The following is a 22,131-nucleotide window of genomic DNA, read 5'->3' as shown; positions in this document are numbered from 1 at the left end:
TTACCCGCAGTAGGGTTAACCTATCCGTAACCACCACGTAGTTGAGTCAGAGAGTATAGATACATTACTCATACTCTTGGTTGAGTTCACCATTCAGCCCCTTTATGGTTATTGTACCAAATGAAAGAAGAGAAGTGTTTCACAAGACAATGGCCCACTCAGTGCAAATCAGGATGTGATATCGTATCCCTTTACTCTAGGATCTAATCAGAATTTCTTTCCCCCTTTTATGGCCGTTAGTTGTGACTGTTCTGGGTGCAAACTATAAACACACAACGCATTGTTTGCTATGTGCTCCAAGAAAGGAACAAAACTGTAAAAAATAAAACCAAAAGGAGAATGCATTCTTGAAAAATAAAGAACAGTATATGAGTATATTGGCGCAAAACATGTTTATTTATAATTGCACTGTTTTTGAATCAACCTTGGATATATTGTTTCTCCAAACAGCACGTGACAATTACATGTTCAAACTACCTCTGCCCTTTTATCACACCATCCGGGCTCTTTGTGTGTGTGTTCAAATGCGGATTGCGAAAGTCGAATCTTGCATGTTCGCGAAACTCGCATCCAGTTAACTACCACTCTTCTGTTGTCTTGATGCTTCCACAACAACGGAGATCAACACATCTGGTCTAATCTTGAGAAACTGTGGCTGAACTGTCAACTGTAAACAAGGGCATTAGGTCAAGGTGGAAAGAGATCTAATGATGCAAATGATATATTTTAATTAAAACTGTTCGTGAAGAGTTGGGACCCGCACAGCCTGCCAGACGTCCCCGCGTAAGCCTCTGCTCTTGTAAGGTAACCATGGTGTCAGGAAAACATGATAAAGCTGTTTGAGTCCCGCTGACGCTTGACTTGAAATTGGTAAAGGAACCTTGCCATTCCTCGGAGGACACCCTTTGTATGGTTCAGTAATCACATTGGAAGGTCAGGAGAGAGTATTGTTAGTGAAATTATACGAAATCACGCTCACTTCCCCTGCCACTCTCTCTCTCTCCCACACCCACACACATCCACATACAAGAACGCAAAAATGTAATGGACCTTCTTGCTCAAACACACACACACGTCTACTGGAATCTTTCTCTCACACACACGCACGTGCAATGTTTACATGCAGTCATGTGAACGGCCAGACAAAGAAGAATACAATCACAGTATACAACGAGAGGATAATGTTACAGCCACCTGGCGGGCACCACAGATTCTTAACACGGTCAAGAAACATTTCTTTATTCCGCCACCAAATCCTTTGTGCCTTCGTCTGCTCGTCAGAACATGTAGTCTAGGCAAACACAGGATAGGCAAACAGTTAAATAACCTTTGCGCAATAAATCGTAAAGCGAAGCCACGGTGGCCATGCTTGACTGGATGGAAGTCAGAGACGCCAATGATACTCCAGGGCACAATCACTTTTGAACGAAGCGGGTGGTAGCACTCCCAGATGTAGCAAGCCCTGTGTGGGTGTGATCTGTGGCATGAGTCGTGACACTGCTAAATGATGACCTGACACTCGCTTCACATTTAGTAACTACCCGACACTGCAACAGCTTCAGGGTGAGTACCCGCAATTATTTATACAGAGATTATATACTATTCGTTGAGAGTTACCTGAAGTGAGTCAAAGACCAGTATGGTTTCTTTCGTTGTACGGTTTCATATGTATTTGTATGTGAAACCTTCCGGAATCAGTATTAAGTTCATAAAAGACATGTTTTCATAACATTGTAATTTTAAATCAAGAGTGTTTCATAACCGGAAATACTTTAGTACCTGGTGACTTTTTGAAACTTTTCCACTCCTGAGGGTGTATGTGGAGAACAGAGATGTGGCTGTGCGTGTGTGGGACAAAGATCTTGTTAACGATTATGTGAAAGCCTAATGAGGCAAATGCATTAGAGAAATTATTATTATTATTAACTCTACTGTTGCATCATATATTCCATCAAATTGTTATTCTGTTAATCTGTCACACTCCTAAGCTTCATTATCATATTGTCATATGTCACACTGTCTTATTTTATAGTCATATTATCCGCATACTCGACCCTCGAAAATGTGTTACAGACTTTTAAATTTTTAAAATACTGAATTTTAAACCTCTCTCATAAGCACACGAGCACGCACCAATCCTATCTTGCTTTGCCATTCAAACACACACAGAGATAATTTTTCTGGCCATTGCGAAGCCACTAACCATTTAATCCTCATGTCAGCGTAGACAGACTGATAAGCATGCAGCAGTAAATGGACGACCAGAGCGATGTGAGAGCGGCAGAACTGACGCCTGTGTGTGCTGGGCACATCAAAGAGTGCCGTCTGACGCCGCTGAAGTCTATGACTTGACAGCCGCAGTCTTTATGTGCCGCCAGCTAACATCATCAAACCGCTTCTCCCTTCAGTCATTCCTTGAAATATGACATCCTTAAGTTTCTGACAGTGTGACTGGCATGTAGGTAACAGTAGTTTGTCGAACGAAGAAATCAGATGGTTTGGCGAACCATCCGTCCATCTATCTATTCTGGCGTAGCCACATTTATCTCCCCCACACACACATAAAGATATAGTACAAGCTTAAACATACAAGAACTGTGTGGCTCGTACCAATTTCAATTTTTAAAATACAAAATTAAATCAAGTCGCAGATGTAATATCTGTGATATTAAGAAACACCACTTAGGGTTCGCCCCGCCATTGGCGAGAATTAAGTCCATTACTTATCAGCTCAGTCTTGTCCCCGACCCTCTCACAGCTTTGTCAACACTTTCCCCTAATTTGCCTGGTGTTTACACATCCTCCGAAGGGGAAAATAGAAAAGAGAAGAACTGCTATATGACATACTGCCTGTCACATGTCAGCTTCGGATTTCAAACTTCTTGTCCTATCTTATTATTAGAAATCTTTGACGCGCCATCCGAGGGCGATGAAAAGCTGTTTACAAAGTTTTGATCACTTAAGGGCCTAACTTCAATTATCGTGCATACCTTATAACATCCTGGTGTAGGCCAGACTTTTCAGACAGAACTCTTAAACCAATAATTGAACTGAAAGGAATTCATAAATCACAGCTCCGTGTGGAAAGCGGATAGTCGCCGCCATGACGCATCACAAGAAATGCCAGTACACAAGATCGCTCAAAGCACGGACGTGCATAGGTTCCTGCTCAAAGCTTGTTCTGAGCTACATCCAAGCTCTTCTACCTACTGAATCTTTTCAGTGTCTTCGGCGACCATAATAATGATAATTTGAACTGCTTTGAGAATGAACAAAAACAAAAAGTAAGTTATGCTTCTCCTTTATCATTGGGTAATTTTATGGTAACGTTTACTTTTATTTTAATTTTTCTTGAGCACTTTATTTTACCGAAAGGTAATTGTTACACTCGCAGAATTAATAAGCCTATGAGGATGGTGACTTTTTCCGAATATTCTCGATTACAAGTGACTTTTTCCAATTCTCGGCAAGAGTGTCAGTCCTCTCAACAAAGCATAATTTTTCTCAATATCGTTTCAACTATTGGCAGTAGACCGACTCAGTGTACCTATACAAAGCAACCAAAATTAATCTTAGTATATCATCGTTTTTTATTGGAAGCTTATTCTAATGCATATTGTAAAGTATTAAAAAAAAAGAGAACGAAACGGGATACAAACACATAAAACAAGACAGGACATGTTCTTTCTTCAGCTTTGGGCTTGGCAGTTTCGTTCTCCACATTAACCTTCAGGGTTGGGGGAGGGGAGGGGAAATGGCATAATGAGTGCCATGAAGCATGCAGCTGAAACCGAATCCCTTGGATATGCTTTCTTATGTTCCAGACGACAGCTGCTTCCTAAGTATTTCTTCAGTAGACACCGAAAAGACGTTTCAAAAAAAAAAAAAAAAATGCCCCGTGAGGAGTTGGCACCTCCGATATTTAATTGCTTGCTTGGTCACAGATGAGAGCATAAAATGACACAAAACAGGTTATTTTATAAACTGGCATGGCTTCTTCGGCGTCTGGCACAAAGCTAGATCATGTATGGGACAATATTTTTGATGCTGCCAGGTGCCTGCCAGGTGCCTGAACTTGACAGCTTTTTGGCTTTTCTGTTTTCAGTTGATTATATTAAAATTGTAGCTCCCATGAATCAAGGCACCGAAGGAAAAACTTTTCATACACAGAGAACTACTAAATTTTTAAAAAAGTTTATTCGTCAAAATTTTTAAGTGGCGAATAGATTTGCAGACTTGAGCCTCTTGAATTTAAAACACTTCCGACTTGTTTTAAATTTATAAGAAAAGACTTAAAGTTGCTGAACTACTTGTGCAGGCATCTAAACGACTTAAGAGAATTTTTTTTTTTTTTGAAAAGTTGTTGAATAAGCTTTTCTCGAAAAATCGTGCAATAGGCATACGGTTTCCCAGTTAAGTCAAACCCTGTCTAAAGATTTTACAAAATCGCTTTCTACGGATAACGGATATATCTCCTCTGTACTTCTTTATTGTCCAGATTAACAAAAGACTCACGACAGTTCTTTTAAAGAGCTGAGGTTTGCAGAGCCTTAAAAAAAGATTAATTCTTAAATGATACGAGGTAATAAAACTCAAAAACTATATTCAGCGACACCTCTGCTCAGTATAACGACATTTCCTACACAAGACCCGCAAATACTATGTAAAGGTGCTTTGAATTTGTCCACAAAGCAACTGGGTCAAAGGCAAAGAACCAGACTCGTGTTAGGTCGCAATCGCCATGAGAAATATTTTCGCCCTCGTCACGTGAAAGAAGCCGTTGTAGCGCAAAGCTCAAACGTTTCTGGCAACCTTTGTATAAAAACTTCGATTTGATTAACCAATATATAGACCTATATTGTCCACCTGCATTGAATGGTGTGCTTATTTTTTAGCATCATTGTATACAGGTTGATCCTCTTACCACCTTAAAGTCTATCTTTTCAAGACAGAGACTTTACTGCGACCCTGTCCTGACCATGAACATGTCTAAAGTGTTTAGTCTGCTCACTTCTGATGTAGAAGTGTGTCTGTGAAATGTGAATATGGTTGTTGGTGATTAAGTTACTTCTGTATATCATTTCTCTAAAGTGCTTTGAGCAAATCATTAGAAAATCGCTGTATAAATGTCCATTATTATTATTGTTGAAAAGGAATGCGCTCAAAATATAATAGTTCTGCGTTTTTGGTCCTTTTTTAAAACTCTCTTCTTCTTTTTCTTCTTCTTTTTGAATCTTTGTCTTCTAGATAAATATTTATTGGTCTTCTGCCAAACATCAATAGACACGAAAGGTTAAAAGAGGACAACTTCGTGCGCTCTCAGCTTTTAGTGTCATGATTTATCGTTCGACGATCAGAGCAGCAAATAAAACGAAAACAAGGCTGAGCACTCACACTTAGTCTATGTATCTCCCTGTCAGATAGGCACACACACACATACGAACGTGCATTTATTATAAATATACCAAGATCAAAGATCTGACAACTAAATACACATGGTAGTGCTTGCCATAACCAGTCTCGCCAGCCTTACATTAATCTTCCGCAACTTGTTAATGTAGAAGCCCACGAGACAAAATCAAAAAGCCTCTATGAAACTTTCCTCGGGTGAGAGATCCTCTTCACTTCTCCCCGGCCTCTCGGTGTCTCCTCGCGCATATCGTTCATTGGGTTCACGGTGTGTACACGCCCCCGAGTGACCTGCATGGGGTTCAAACAGGTTAGTTCACTGTGGGGATTCTTTGCTTCCCGCCGACAGAAAAATGTGCGCTCACTATCTGTCACGATCCCTCACTGTCACCGCCACGTCGCACGTGCAAGAACGCAGCATGCCGTAATCTGTCTCGGCGCCGCGCCCGTCGTCGTTCATGGTGACCAAAACAGAAACTTTGACCCTTAACCTCCCACTTCCTATTAACGAGAGCGGGAAGTCCTTAAACCACACACACAGAGGGGTTTATTGGAGTGGGGAGTGTCTTGGATGCTCTCCTTCATTATGTATCAAAACTACGTTCTTTTTCTTATGGTAGATGGCAGTAAGTGTACCGTGTTTAACTGATCTTTTTCATGAAATTTGCTATTTACATGCATGATGGTTTTTAAAAAATATATATCACGCTTCCAAAATCAGTAATACCTGGTGTCTAGATGTTAAGAAAAGCTAAGGCCGCGACATTTATTATGCCCGTCAAACTGCCGGCAAATTGTGTGCGGTCTTGATTAAAGAGAGTTTGAAATCGACCGACATACCTTTTTAAAATTAACGTTAATTATTACAATTTGTAATTAAATAATTAAAGGTGAACTGACATCAACATCATTGCTAATGTGGGCCAATGTGGCTTCTCCGCTAATTGTACCGCTATGTTCAAGCCTAATACTTTCTGCAACTGCTTACGTTATGTTTCTATAAACATATTGTAGGTAGTCTGAATAGAGTGTTCATAATATTTATCTGTTGCTCTTCTGTTTGCACTTGCATAGATCGACTTTGCAGAAGTGAATGTTGACATCAGAAACTCTTATCTCGTTTTTTATGACTATTCAGGATCAAGCTTTTCGGAAGTTCCAAAATGGCGCTGATCCCAGGGTCCTACGCGCGGGCGGCTGGCCTGCAGAGCGAGATCAACAAGGTCACGGTGACCCGCGTGGCCGGAAGTGAGGTGCAGTTCCAGCGCACCATCGACACCTACCAGAAGGACCTCCGCTACAACGTCAACCAGATCCAGCGCGAGCAGAGGCAGCTACGGCGCTCCATGCGGCGCTACCACCACAAGCTGCGGCAAGGCAGGAAGGACCGAAAACAGCGGCAACTGCAGCTGCAGGCCCAACAGCAACGCTCCCGACGACTAGCGGAAGAAGGGCGGCTGCTCCTCCCGCAGATTCTGACCCTTGATGATGACGACGGGAACGCGGACAAAGGTACTGTGCACGACAAAGGGAGTGAAGAAACCCAACAAGAGGAACAGCCACATTCTAATCACACTTCTACTGACCACCCAGACAGTAACGACAGTGCTGATGCTCTCACTGAAAGTGTGAGTCAGTCGCAAGCTGACCGAGACGGCTTTGGTGAGAAAGGGTTTAATAATGGGTCTAAACCTATTCTGACCAGGAACAAAGCCAATGCTTATTTCAGGTCACATAAAGGGTTAAAGAAAGAGAGGTCAGCAAAGAGAAAGAAAACAAGCGATAATGAAGAACGGACTGAGGGAAACGACGATGGTGATGACAAGGACGAAAACGGTGAGGACTCTGTCCTGCCGTCCATTGCCGAGGAAGAGGAGCAAAATGGCCGTAATACTCCTGGTGATGAAGTAGGTCTTTCCGCTTCCTTCAGGGCTTGCGAAATCCTGATGGAACCGAGTAGTATCAGCAATCCTACAGGCTTGGAAAGCATCGGAAGCTCCACAAGACCAAACACGGACACGAAACTCAGGTCAGCGGACAATCATGTGATACTTCCCTCACTCGATACCAAAAATATCCAAAGAAAATCCAGTTTTGCTTCTGCCGGCAACAACGATTCCAGCAGCACATCAGACACCGCAGAGCACAAGAGTCACCTGACTCAAGATACGAGCGTTTCACCTGCTATGGCAGTTTCGAGGTCTCCAGGTAAGCCCACCCGTCGGACAGGTGTGTCGTACGGGGACCTGATCAAGCTGCAGCACACGCACTCGTCCAGCACCAAAAAGCTGTTCAGCCTGGTGGACCGCCTGGCCTCCAAGCACGGCATCGTCGACCCGCCTACTACTGATTCGTCCTCCAGGAGGAAGAGGTACTCCTCCATGGACCCGCGGTCCAACGCAAAGATCAAACAGCGAGGCCAGGAGCAAGCCCAGTCGCTGATGTCTGACGGGATGGTGAAGCAGGCAGCCATCTTGTACTTCATCAAGTACGGCTACTCGCAGCGCGACGAGGAAGAGCCCGTAGAACGTGCAGAGTCATCCGCATTAGTGACTGAGCGTGGGTCTCTCGCGCTGGACGAGAACCCGAGGAGTCCCGAGGAGAACCTCAAGACCTGGAGCGTGGACGGCGGCGGGCGCAAAGTCGGACAGAAACGCGAAGCTTCTTCGGCGCTGGTCTCTAAGACAGAGTCCCACAACGTCGCCACTTCCGGTGACATTAATTCCTTGCTTTCCAGCAGTGGAACCAACAGCGAGCACGTGCAGAACAGCAGGGGGAGGCAGTCAATGAGCATGCTAGCCTTATCTCAGCACGTGACAGCGATAAAAAGTCGCTCCGTGGACAGACATAACCTCGAGTCGCCGCCGCTATCGCGCCGCATCTCCGCGCGCTCCAAGTCCACGACGTCCGCGGTGGGCAGAGGAGGCACCGGACATGACCCCGGTCCGCTGTACGACTCTTTGGGAGAACCGGCCCTGCAGAAACTGTCCCCCCTGCCGGCGACCTTGGGCCGGTCCAGACGAGACAGCATCAGAAGCCTGCTGCACGAGCGACTACAAGAGGTGGGGGCGAGCAGCAGCGGAGTTGCCTGGCAGTCGGCCTTCGGGCGCCTGAAGATGGTGCACACGCTGGTGGACCTCTCGCCTTACTTTGTCAGGGACAGCCCCTAGATAAACTGTTTTTTGTCAATGACAGTCCCCAGACTTCCTAGGCTCTGTGTATAGCAGACAACGATGACGATGATGATTGCTAATGGTGATGGCGACAATCAGCATTGCAAGTGTTGATGATGTTGCTTCTTGCCTAGCATTTGTCATGTGTAAAACATAAAATCTCGAGGGTTCCGGATTATGCATACAATGTATCTTCGCCATCATTTGCGCGACTAGATGACTTCGATCGGTTCTGGTGGGATGTATGGCTGGATGAATTTGGTCGTTACTAAAGTTTCAGTAAACGAATGATAGCTGGACAAACCTGCTTAAGGCTGCCAGCTGGAACGACTGAGCAGTAGTGTTCTTTTCATTCATAGCGTTCCCCACTTTTTTCGACACTTCCTTCCTTCTGTCTGCAGAGGTCAAAGGAAGTATATATTAACTCATTTTGATATTCCTACCAACAAAGAACCTTTACTAAATAAAAAAATGTAACTGAAATTTATTTTTAACTAGAGGTATGTCACTGTTTGTAACGCTGATTGTAATGCGGGTGATCTAATTGCAGCCCGCGGCTCTATAGCCCTCAGCAAATATAAATAAAGTATACTCAGGAACAAATATAAATGAACTCAGCATAAGGCTACTACTTTCTGGTAAAAATGGATTGCTTCGACAAAATTTGGTTAGAAATGGACAAATAGTGTGAATTCATAACATACACCTATTCAACCAACCACCTATTCCTCACTACCCTCTACCACTAGTCAAAACACACACACACCACTTTAAGCGAAACACAGGTGGTAATTGCAACCACTAACTCTAAAAACTTGAACATTACCATAAGCAAGATTGTGACACAAAAGGACTTGTGTGTTTATCCTTTGCAGTTCACCTTTCGGTTGGAATAATGCAACTTCATGGCATGTTTTGATCCTATTCACTGTCTTGTAACGTGGAATACAATGAAGTGACAGATGTTTTGTCCTGCCTCTTCCCCACACAAGGCAGATGTGGACTGACTTCAGGGTGTTCTTCCTAATCACATTAGAGCTCGCGTTTCATCTCAACATAGCAGCGACATTATTATTAATAATAATGACAACAACAATGTGATTTATACAGCACACACAATCACACTAAGATGCATGCTCTCAACGCTTAAGATGAGTAGGAAACACGGAGAGAATACAAGATGGAAGGAGAAACAACTATGCACATAAAAAATAAAAGACAAACAGAAGACACAAAGAGAAATCAAGTAACAAACAGTAAAAATGGAGAGAGTGATAAATCTGAAGAGGAAGGTCTGCAGGCAATAGACTATAATTACAATTGACAGCTATGCTAATAGGTAAAAAGAGTTGTCCTCATGGATCTTGTTTTTAGTGTACATTTAAAGAATTTGATGGTTGGTAAAGGGCGGATATGAATGAGAAGACAGTTCCACCGTTTTGCAGAAAAGCAACTAAAAATCCGATGACAATATGTGGTTGTTCTGGTGACAGGGTATATAATCAGCCACACCTTGATAGTGTACATGAGCTGTCTTAAGTACAATTTGAACTTGTCTGGTTAAACAGCAAATGTTGAATAAACTACTTTCAGATATATAAACCGATTCCTTTAGCAATACCAGTCCACTTTAATAAATATTTATTATAAATAAACTTTATAGGCACAGATAGGAATACAAGTAATTGTTCCTTAATGAGCAACATCGATTCCACGAAAATGCACGTGTAACAGACGTAGGTGACAATCTCACACTTGCTACTAATAAGCATTATTTTAAAGAACCCATTTTTTCTTTCAGGAGACAACTCTCTTTCAATTTATTATGTACTTAATGGCACAATGTCATAAGGCCAGAAGGTCTGACACCCTTCACCATGCACTCACAATAGCTGCATTTAGAAATGGAGTCAGCAACCTGGTCTGGGACAGCTACCAACAGGAGAAAGTCTTTTGTAGCATCACTGGTGATCACCGGTCATGAGGTGAGCAAAAGTGTACATTGCGGTATACTCCTGTTGGATAAATCTCGGTCCCCATTTTATTTTCATAGCTACTGCTGTTTGTCTGTGCCGCACTTGGAGTATTCCACGAGGAATCAAAATCTTCAGATTCTTTCTTTATAAAAGCAGAATCTAACTTGTAAGCACTAGGTGATTCTTCACTTACAGCCATGTTAATCTCCGTCCCTGTTTTACTTTCAGAATTATGAGTACCCATCAATGTTCCAGCATTCCACAATGTCTCAAAATCCTTCGGGCTCCTTTTTAATGAAGGCAGGATTTATCATGCTTATGTGATGCTTGTCTTGATTTTCACTGTTCCGACGACTTAAATATGATGATAACACTTTTTTCAGAGTCGTAGTGCTCTGCAGTTGACACTTTGGTTGCAGTAATGCTATCTCATGGCTGCATGCTTCGTTTATAGTCACTCCCCTTGATGTGAAGTACAATGCGATGGTTGTTCTACCACTGCATGTTTCTTCACAGCACAAATCCTCCAGCGGTAAACTGAGCACAGGGCTTCCTTCCTGATCACTGCTAACCTCCTGCTTCACCTCAACATCACAGAGAAATTCTGCTGCATGCTGGTCACTTGTGGCAGTCCAGGTCTGGTGCTGTCTTTTAACACTTGAATGATTTCCCTTTTCATGCAATCTTAGCGGTCCTGAGCAACTTGTGCTGGGAACAGCAGGAGGTATTAATGTGTAAGATTTTAGCAACTCATCCAACACAACTACCCTGTATAGCTGTGGAGCAATCAAAGATTGCTCGCAGGGCACAGATGTCATACCTGCAAAATAATTTAAATGCACATCAGAAATGTGTAAAACTCAATATCTTACATATCTTCAAAAGTTACTATATTTAAACTACAAAAATGTTCAAATATCAAAACTTTTGCTGTTTACAAATTATCTTTACTTGGACACTATGCTTCAGGCTTCTTAAAAACTGTAGTGTAATGTAAGTACATTACTGCATTTAAAGCAAGGAAAAAAGTGTCTGATTAGATTGAGTGTGATCAGAGTTTTCAAATTAGAAGACCAAAAGACATGGTATGAAGCTGAAAATGGTAGTACACTAACTGCTGTAATAAACAAATAGCTTTTTTCCTTAAAATATTTAAGCATGGCATCAATAATTCATCAAAAAAAAACCCACCTGGACTAAGAAAACTTTTACGTTTAATTAGGTTGACATGATTGGATTTCATAAACATCAATAATGGAACAAAAAGGAAAATGTTCTCTAAAAATCATTTTATCACAAATTATTTTACCTTGTAATGGTCATGACCCGAATAAGCTTGCATGGGTATATGCAGTTGATTTATACAAGTGGAATGTCTTCATACAATTTTGAGGTTAGACTAGTACCTTTATGGTAAGGGGAAAGACAACGTATTCACTACTTAGACAACTTTAGAGATTCTTATAGTGCATTGTCTATGGCGGATGGGGGAAGGGGTGTGAAAGAGTTGGTTTTCAACGCTGTCAGTAATTATGGCTATGTGATGGAAAAGCATCCAGCCCTGTAAACTTGGATAAGAGAAACTGTACAGACACATTTTTCTTCCGTTTCATTGAAAGTGATACTACATGAAAAGATCCAGTGAATAACAGCCACCATGACTGGCAACCCAGTTTTCACATAATCACTCTTAAAGACTTCATGATTTTGTGACAAATACTTATTACTGCTTACCAGTCTCTGAATTGCCTTTCATTTTAATTGGTTTTGGGACAATTTTAGAAGATCCAGCATCAGTGATGGGAACCCTGTTTCAAAAAAAAAATATTTATGAATGCACAAAAATGATCACAATACCTAGAAAATATTATGATCATGACCTGCTAGATCACACACATTTATTTGAAAAACTTTAAGTGTGAAGTTCAAATATTTTTAATTAAGCAGAAAACATTCCTAACGTTTAGCATCATAAGTTATCTACTGTTTTACTTTGCTAATCAATTTTTAAATTTTCTTTTGTTTTCATTAGAAATGCCTGTACATTTAAAAATAGTCATTGCTCTTTTGAATGGAAAAGAAAATAAGAACATTTAAGTAGTCCACACTTAGTCATTAAAATGTAGGCTGATGTTCCTACAGATTTTTATGAACTGAAAAATAGTTCAGTAGTATATGCAGGAGAATGAGGTGCAGAGTTACAAATTTGATTCCCCTACCCCTACATCTTCCTGCACTAACAGCCAGAAATGTACCACGAAAAATATTTTAGGCTAACTACTTTGCAACCACACCTAAAGAAAACAATGGATGAAAGCAGCACTTCTGACCTTTTAACCGGTCCTTTCACTTTCAGGGGGAACTGGTGCATGTTTTTCTTATGTTCACGCGCTGGCTTCAAGTTTTTGTCATGATTTCCTTTAGTTTCTAAGAGCTGACAGAAAAAAAACACAAACACCTTTAAAAAATTAGTATCAGTCTCAAAAACAACAGTGGTATGGAATTAGTCAAAAGTTGCAAATTTTGTTTTCTATTGTAGTTGTTAGTGATAATCAAGTTTTGAATCATTGCTAAATACACCAGAAGCACATTACATCTAAAACCTGTTACTCTCTTTAACTGAAAATGAAATAAGAAAAGGCCTGGGCATAATTTGAACCAGAAGAGAAAAATGAAGAGTTTTAAATTATTAGTAAAGGTAAAGTGCTGAGATATTTTGCACACAGGAAACATATACTCGAAGTAAGCACATAGCATAAAAACATGAACTGTCAGCTTATCATCAATTGATGTTAATAAGCCTTTGTGAAGGGTGAGTGTTGCATATTAACAATGAATATCCCATGTATGTGCTCCTTCAATTTTCTAAACTTTGATGTTTGTCACATTTTTCAAATATGCACACTAACAGAGGGCAAAGTATGATGGTTATGTCCCTGGATCATCTGCTTGATATTCTTACTGAGCAATAGTAAACTAAGAAGCACATTTTTTCTTCCATCTAATGATTAGGTCAAGCTCAATGAAAGAGGTCAACATGGATTTTACACAGATAGGTTTCAGCTAAAGACTAAGGTGTGACTATATGTTAGAGGTAGGTACTTGTGTACAAACATGACCTGTGATGATGATGAAGAAAACCAATATCCCTATGTGGAGGCAAATTCAATCCTTACTGCTTATAGGACTACTACCGAAACATAAAACTGAAAGCTTATGCAACGACACACAATGGGTAAAAAACATAGGAAGGATAAATAGAAGTGAAAAGAATAGTTTGCTAGTGGAACAAGGTATTTTTGAAATACAGCCAAACAAAATTGGGGGAAAATCAAGAAATTTCAAAGTAGAATCTTATTTTGCAAACTTCTCAGCTGATACTCCATGCACAGGAAACATTTCACCCAAAGAGAACAGAGTTCTACCTTTGACAATATTATGATTTATACTTGTAGTAAAATAAAAAGAAACATGCTTGATAAAAGAAAATGTAATGCAGATGCCTTTATTCTATCGAAGAAGATGCTAATTTGCACACAGACATGCACCTACTTTACTTTTTAGAAAGGTTGGTGCCATAAAAAAATTTTATTACTCTTGTTGGAGGATGACAGAAGGCATGGTCATCTGTGGATATTTTGCAGTTTTCCCTGAAGCTGATGGTAAATCAACTGCAACTGCAAAAAAGGTAAACACTAATAGCCAATTTATCTGAAACTGCAAAAATACAGTAGAACCTCAGCTAATGACCACAATCCATTCTGGAAAGTTGGTCGGTACCCGAAATGTTTCGGTATCCAAAACTATTTTCCCTATAAGAAATAAAGAAATAGATTTAATTGGTTCCCAGCCCCTGTTGACTCGCTATTATTCGAAAGTTGTAGAATTCCAAATTTCTCAAATATATCAACATCACTAACACTTTCCTCATACAGATCTGAGACAAAACATGCAGCACCTTTAGGGGTGACTGCAATCAGTCCTTTCATTGTGGTGTGGTGCTTGTAAGAGGAATACACATTGACTTGCTGCCCATAATCCCTGGGTGTCTGACAAAAGAATTCTGTGCAGTCTACAGAGCATCTGACATTTTTACACTGTCTAAACACTCTTGGCAAAGATGTTTAAACTATATCTTTTGTTGGGAACATAGGGACATTATTAGAGTTGAAGTGTAGGAACATAAACTGAATCTATGTGATAAAAATTTTGCTAACGATTCAGATGTCTAACTTACATTCAGCTGACGCACTCTCAGCCACGGCTTCGCCTGCGTCTTCAAATGTTATGTTGTCACTTTGTTCTGTGGATTCTGGAAATGATGAGTTTTCTTTGCGAAGCCTTTTTCTCCCACGTTCACGTTGATAATGTGCAGTTTGGTCGCCACGTTGCGCTGGAGCCTTCCTTTTACGTCCCTGTCGCTTTTGTGTTTCCTCGTCTGTACGCGTCGCTAATATTGGTTCGTCGTTCTCAGATGTTGGGCCTTTTCCACCAAGAAAATGCAGAGAGCAGATATATGTGTTCCTGGTTATTTTCTCCACATTTTGGAAATCAGATCGCCACATAAAAACTGCCAGCGCTTTGCTTTCTCAGTCTTTAACTTGGCCTGTTGTCTTTCCCACTGGGTCATTTTGTCATTGATCTTACCAGGCTTTGGAAATGGAATAAAAAACGTCCCCTCCGGTAATCGCTCTGAATATCTGGAGTCCGATTTGCATAAACCCCAACAGCAGTGCTTGCTTCCTCCTGTTTTCAGCATTGTTTCAGAGATTAATAACAAAAAATGTCGGTTTTTTTTTTTTTTTTTTCAGTCGCCGTAGCGTAGAGTAAACAGAACAATGTGCAGTGTTTGTCTGCAAAGCAATTCCATGATGCTAAGCTGCGTGATGTCATAATCTATTTTTAGCAACTCGAGAAAACGCTATTGTTGGCAGCTTCCTTATCATTACCTTGTTACTATTGCTCTTAATCTTCTTTGGACCCATGATTTAGGGCTGAATTATTAAAATAAAGCACAAAAATCACTAAGAAGGATGCGCACAGACAAAGATAAGTATCGAACGACCGATCGTAACTGTGTCTCGAGTGCGAATGCTCCTTGGTCTGACATGCTGGTCGGTCACGTGTGGGTCACGTGGCTTTTCGGTAGCCGATGTTTTGTTCGCTATCCGGTGCAAATTTTTAACGAAATGTTTGGTTGTCATCCGAAATGTTCGCTATTCAAGGCGTTCGCTAGCCGAGGTTCCACTGTAGCTACATGCAATCTTAGCTATGATAAAATTACGCTATTATAAAAATATAAAATATTTTTAACATGCTATCAGCAGTAACTTTATCTTTTATATAACTACAAATTCTGCCAGCCAATATCCCTATGATTGCATTCATTCAAGTGAAAACAAAAATAGGTATACATGTATATAAGAATCATTTATAACTGTGTGTGGTAAAAATAATTGCTCGTAACACTTTATACTTACCGATGTACGTATGCATTCCCACATCCTGACAAAAATTATGCAACAACTTTTAAAAACTGCATTATTTTTCGATACATTTAAACTAATCAATGTACTTACCTAACACTTTACACACTGTCATTTCACTACTTGTATCCTGCACATTTTTTATATGTGCGGATTCCGTTGAACCAAGTATCTCTGAATCTGAGTAATTGCTGCATACTGATTGTATTTTGTTTACACTTCTCAGGAATGATGTTTGAAAATCCACATTCAAACTTGGAACATGATCAATAGAAAAAGGACCATTGATCAGATGGTCAGGCACAACTCCAGTTATCTGAAAAATGAATTAAAACAAATTACTCATTATATTGCTAAAGTGCATTGAACAAATGGTTAGTGAATGAGTGAATAAAACCTTGTGGAAATAATGTAAGCCTCTCCAATAAACTGAAATGCATACCATCTTCTACTGTCTTTACTTTTCTGGGGTTAACCTCTCAAACTATCCAGAAACTTTGTGTTTTACTGTAGAAAGATCATTATCTTTTGTGTCTCACATTAATGTAGTATTTAGTCCATCTTCCTTGAGCTCCCTAGAATCAGTCACAATGGACCCTTCCTGCCAGTTTTTGGCACCAAATGTTCTGGCTAGATTATTAAAACTCTATATTTTTTTTTCTCCCAAATTGCCTAATGGAAAATCTTCAAAGGGCTTAGGATAGTACTGTTCATATTGTCTTCCACGGGTAAAAAGAAGAAAACAGTCACCATGCTTCATCCAGAATCCCCAAGTGAAAATACTTAGGATGCACCAACTTGAAAATTTTCATAATAATCACAAAATGTATTTGTTTCATATTCTTTCTTATTTTGTGGGTGTATGTGAATGACTCATCGATAATAGTTTGTGAGAATACCCATGACTCCAGAGACGATGGCAGGGAATAATAATAGTGTGATTTATACAGTACCTAATCATGCTCATGAAGAAGCATGCTCTCAACGCAGACAACTAAGAGATGGACAGAATATGAAGGACAGAAGGAGAAACAACAATAAAGACAAGTAATAAAAGACAAACATAGAAGAATCAGGAATCAGAAAACAAAAAAAGAATGTAATAAATCTGCAGAGGAAGAGGAATAGGAAGACTGGTGACCATAATCACAACTATGTTGATTGGTGTAATGCTTGTGGAATAGAGGCATTTTTAGTGCACATTTAAAGGATTCAATGGTATGTAAATGGCAGATATGGAAGGGAAGAGAGTTCCACTGTTTTGAAACACAGTAACTAAAAATTTATAGTCTTTGACAACTTAAGCTGGCTAACATAAAAGAGTGGAAAGGCCATGCAATGCAGAAGCAGTTTACCACCACTCAAGAAAGGCCTAAGTGGTGAACATTGACGCTACATGTATCCAGTCACCCACCACCCCTTCCTTGACAACCAGTACTGATGGACCAGCATAGCTGGTCATCAATTGGTACCAATCATGGGATAAATGAACAAATAAATGGAAACTTTCTAACACTAAGCTGAGGAAAAAATGGTTACATCTCACTGTCCCAATCTTTGGTGTTTGTACAGCACTGATGTGACAATGGAATTAATGTTTATTTAATCATGCAACATACATTTCTTTTTTTTTTTTTAGGCAGATCTGATCACAGGCTTTTCTCATTTTCCTCCTGTAGCACTTAGTGGAGTGTGTACTATTTACAAGCTTATGCATTTCTGATGTCTATGTAAACATACAACATGTACACTGAACTGATATCCTTAACCTGAAAACAGTCTTGTAATAATCAAAAAGAAAACCTGTAAATTTTTCATCAATTTGTACTTTTTAGCCTTTAGTAGAAAACACATTATAGTCCTGGTTAAGCTTCCTACCACTTTAAATGTTTATTGGTTTAGGTAAGCATCAGATGGTTCAGCAGCTGATTGCAGCAACACCTGAAGAATTATTATAGCTTCCCTGTTTTCAGGCAATAATTCATTGATGCAAATAATAGTAAAGGCGTTAACACTGAAATCTGCACTGAGGAACTAACAAAAAAGACAACTCAGAGTTCAGTATTTTTCCAAATATTTTATACAAGTACTTGGAAGTAAAGCAAGATCTCCAAATACTATTACACAAAACTGACAACCAAAAATAATTAATAAAGTTTTTGTCAATTAATTAAAGATGTATAGACTGTTTATTCATAGTTATGCACCCATGAAACGTTCATAATTTATTTACTCTCAGATTTTCTCTCTTTGAATATGCGTCTCTTACAATGCGACCCCCCCAAATCTGCCCTGGCTGTTTCCATTACACACATTAGTGGTGCTTTTAAACTGTCCGTTGTTTTCGATGCAGTGGTGCATGACTGAATCGATGATGTCGTTGTTGTAGTAACAGATGTCACGGCAAATGGTGTGGATTGCACCGATGTGGGGAATATTAATAAGTCGGATATTCCCTTATCGATGCTGTTTTCTTTTAACTTCTTGCCAACAATGGTTGACTTCGACTGTCTATACTTTTGTATTGTTGGCACTGCTGTAGGCAGAAGCTGTTTAAATTTTACTTCAAATCCAAGACTCTCTCGGACTGCGTACGAGGATGGATAACAGTCAGAAGTGAAATGTACGGAACATATTTTTGAAAATTTTGTTGGAACAAAGTTCTCCCTGCACGTTCTGACAAAATTAACCCATTGGTGATTATAGGTGATGTCTCTGGGGAAACTATGCATAGAAACCCCATCCGCGTATCGTAGAGAACACTCGCCTACAGCACATTCGAATCCGGATCGCTTTCGTTTCTTCTCGACCGCACTTTTTTCATAATTTGTTGTCCGTTCGCAATCGTCAGCACTAGCAGACGCCATTTACAACGATCGAAGCTTTCGTCACTTCCTATGACACCGTTTCCGAAAAAAAAAAAATCCATGCACTTTTGTGAGTTTCATTATTTCGCCAATAATCTAATTTTACACCTTTTTTTTTTTTGGATACATTAACGATCGTCCCAACGACCCTAGACCTATCAGCTATCAAGTAAACTGGAAAATACTAATTAAGGATTTTAGTAGACTAGGGTTCTTGTTTAATGAACAGAGAAGTGCTTGTACTTCGTAACAAAATTTTAAATAACAATTAAAATCTTGCTGCCTTCTGCTAGCAGATTTTGAATGAAACAGTCTATGTAAAATTATTCTAGCTGAGTGTTTATGCCAGCTAGTTTTTTTAAATACTTTATCGAACTTTTTATTATTTTTTTTATTTCAGTTTTTAAAGGATTAGTGAAAGCTACTTGCATTTAGCAGTCTGAATTTACTTCCCACGAATGCCTGGAAACTAAATGAAAACAAGGCATTAACCGCTAGTGTCACAAAGAAATGACACCTTGCCACAATGCACAGATATATACACATACACAATACATGATTTACAATATTTTAATCAATCCATAAATACATATAAATATAGATCTGATGTGTACTGATGCACAGAAGTAATTTTCTTTTTGATACATTGGGAATGTGATAATATTTATTATGTTTTGAAAAATATTGAGAAGACTTAAGTGTAACAATATTAAATCCTAAAGGTTACTAAGTGGAATATCTATCAGAAAATTCTGCATGCTTAAAATGTATATCTAGCTTTGCTAACATCTTTTATTGAAATTAAAATTAAAAAACCTGGGCATATAGTGAAAAGATTCATCTCTTAAAATAGAGTCATTAAAACAGTACTAAGATGTGTATGCTATGAACATTTACTCAGTCAGCTCATGAAGAGACTACAACTTCAATTGTGAACTTCATATGAAACTTTAATTAGGTAAACTGTCTTTTTTTATATGTGTGATTATGTGTTACGGCATTGTTATGTGAGACACTAACATATTAATATCAATACAGTACACACTATGCCACAAATATGTTTACAATTCCATGCATAGGTACTAAACATAAACAAACCATGTTAGTGCCCTCTAAAGTTACTTATACAAATTATTTTTTATTTTTTTTGTAAAGTCTTCCAGTGCATTTGTTTGAACATAATACATGCCACGACATTTTAATTAAAAACTTTTTTATAAGCTCTTTACAAAATGTTATAGTCTTTAGATATAGCAAGTATATAGTGTATAGACAATTACATTGAAGAGAACTGCATTTGTAGTTAATATCAAATGAATTTGTTTTAATTTCTTATCCTCCACTAAGCATAAGCCTTAAAATAAGTTAACTTTGATTAAAATATATGAAGAAATTAAAGTTCTTCTTAATCTGTGGCTGGTTGTGCAAGAAATATGAGCTAGACTAAATGAGAATAAATCTAAGAAAATCTCTACTGGTAACCCTAAACATTTCTTTTCTAGAGTACTTGTTTTTTTAAGGGAAGGATGCCTTTTTGATGGCTGTCTCTTGGTGACGGGATTGTACATGCCTGTCTCTAAATACCTTATGCTTCAACTGCAATTTCATATTATTTTAGTCAATGGATATTATTTTGTTAATTTCCCTACTGGTGCTTATAGGCAATACTATTAGTAAAAACCATTGCTCTTATCATATTCTGTTATCTTTATGGAAAAATCCAGGTGCTTTTTTGATTTTCAAAATTATTTTGAACCAATGTGCTACTATAAAAAAGTTAGTTAAGCTATTACACGAGTAATAAACATGGATTGCTGAATTATAATTGTGACTTCTTTGCTAGGATATTATTTTACTTACTCTCATACGTTCTCTTTTTGCCCGTGGTCCTCTTAAATTGTGGTCGCCCAAACCTAACCTGGTTGCTTCCATTACACACATTAGTGGTGTTTTTAAGCTGTCCGTTGTTTTCAAAGCTGAAGTGCACAACTGGGTCGACGATGTCTTCGCTGTTGCTGTAACAGGTGTCGTGACAAAAGATGCAAGTTGCACTGGTGTAGAAAATGTTACAGAGTCCGAAGTTCCTTTTGTCATGTCTTTTTTCCACTTTTTCCCAGGTTTTGATAGTGCATGCTTCTGAATCGTCGGGACTGCTGTAGGTTTAAGCTGTTTAAATTTTATTTTAAAGCCAAGACTCTCCTGCATTGCGTATGTGGCTGGATAGCAGTCTGGCGTGAAATGCATGGAACATATTTTTGAATATGTGGTTGGAACGAAGTTCTCCCTGCATGTTCTAACAAAATTTACCCACTGGCTCTTGTAGATACTGTCTTTGGGGAAACCATGCATTTTTACCCCATCCGAGTGACGAAGAGAACAATCATTGACAGCACATTCGAATCCTGATCGTTTTCGTTTCCCCGCAGTGTTCTCGTCGTTCGTTGTACCTCCACACACATAGGCACTCGCAGACGCCATTTGTAAAGATACATTGCTCTCGTCACTTCCTATGTGGACTGTGTGAAAAATAAAGTCTAGCTTGTCTAAGTACCATCGGCCATTAGGAACCATAACTCCGTTTTCTGCCAAGAGTTACCGAACATGTTGGCTCCCACTCAAAACAGTGTAGGCTCACATTACCTTAGAGTGGTTAGGTTTGTTTGTTTTTAAGGGACCATCGAGTGGAGATATTTAACTGTGGGTACCGTACGTTACAATGGTGGGCCGAAACGAAGCGAAATTTGTAAAATAAACGACTATAGTGGAATGTTCGGAAACAATGTTTATTATTATTATAAAGCGGTAATTGTGACTATACTGTCCCACTGAACGTTGGTAACCTTTATGTTTAACAACCGGTCACATCTTAACCTTAGTATTTTAAAATAGCATACCCCTACATTTTACGGAAACTACTGATCAGAGCCGACTATAAATCAGCGACGAACGCACTAGCAGATGTCGAACCGAACCAGAGAGCCTCTGACCATGGACGTGTAAATAGGTGGACTGCTGTCTATCTGCCAAGACCAATGCTCACTATTGGCCTCTTGCGAAGTGATCCGTTGTTAGTCTCGGCGAGCCGTAACAAAGAATGTGAATAAACCGGAAGCTTTCTTGTATCATGCCTCGTTTTAGCAGTTAACTGAAAAAAAAAATTCGTCTGCCAGCAGTCCAGGGATATTAGTTCGTGCTCTGACTACTCAGAAACCTGGGCATA

General features: G+C 39.4%; 2 protein-coding genes across 6 annotated transcripts; one reads left to right on the top strand and one right to left on the bottom strand.

Moving 5' to 3' along the window:
• The first annotated feature begins 594 nt into the window (after positions 1 to 594).
• On the top strand, positions 595 to 10,043 carry LOC112553793. Of its 3 annotated transcripts, none has more exons than XM_025221241.1 (2): positions 595 to 1,563; positions 6,548 to 10,043. In XM_025221241.1, the coding sequence occupies exon 2, from the start codon at positions 6,573 to 6,575 to the stop codon at positions 8,577 to 8,579; it is 2,007 nt and encodes a 668-aa protein (XP_025077026.1). In that variant the 5' UTR covers positions 595 to 1,563; positions 6,548 to 6,572; the 3' UTR covers positions 8,580 to 10,043. The 3 variants fall into 3 exon arrangements, with proteins under 3 accessions (XP_025077026.1, XP_025077025.1, XP_025077027.1); XM_025221240.1 differs by lacking the exon at positions 595 to 1,563 and adding an exon at positions 1,959 to 3,284; XM_025221242.1 differs by lacking the exon at positions 595 to 1,563 and adding an exon at positions 5,309 to 6,035.
• A 327-nt stretch (positions 10,044 to 10,370) lies between these two features.
• Positions 10,371 to 21,563, bottom strand: LOC112553795. 3 transcript variants are annotated; one of them, XM_025221244.1, is made up of 6 exons: positions 20,772 to 21,563; positions 16,138 to 16,360; positions 14,116 to 14,235; positions 12,889 to 12,992; positions 12,293 to 12,366; positions 10,371 to 11,378 (listed from the first exon to the last, which is right to left on the bottom strand). In XM_025221244.1, the coding sequence occupies exons 1-3, from the start codon at positions 21,480 to 21,482 to the stop codon at positions 14,150 to 14,152; spliced, it is 1,020 nt and encodes a 339-aa protein (XP_025077029.1). In that variant the 5' UTR covers positions 21,483 to 21,563; the 3' UTR covers positions 10,371 to 11,378; positions 12,293 to 12,366; positions 12,889 to 12,992; positions 14,116 to 14,149. The 3 variants fall into 3 exon arrangements, with proteins under 3 accessions (XP_025077029.1, XP_025077028.1, XP_025077030.1); XM_025221243.1 differs by having other exon boundaries at positions 14,154 to 14,235; positions 20,772 to 21,556; XM_025221245.1 differs by lacking the exons at positions 16,138 to 16,360; positions 20,772 to 21,563 and adding an exon at positions 14,796 to 15,151 and having other exon boundaries at positions 14,154 to 14,235.
• Between the last annotated feature and the right edge of the window lie 568 nt (positions 21,564 to 22,131).

This window comes from Pomacea canaliculata, linkage group LG13 (genome assembly GCF_003073045.1).
Source record: "Pomacea canaliculata isolate SZHN2017 linkage group LG13, ASM307304v1, whole genome shotgun sequence".
Taxonomy (NCBI): domain Eukaryota; kingdom Metazoa; phylum Mollusca; class Gastropoda; order Architaenioglossa; family Ampullariidae; genus Pomacea; species Pomacea canaliculata.
This window is presented reverse-complemented; position numbering and strand designations above follow the sequence as displayed.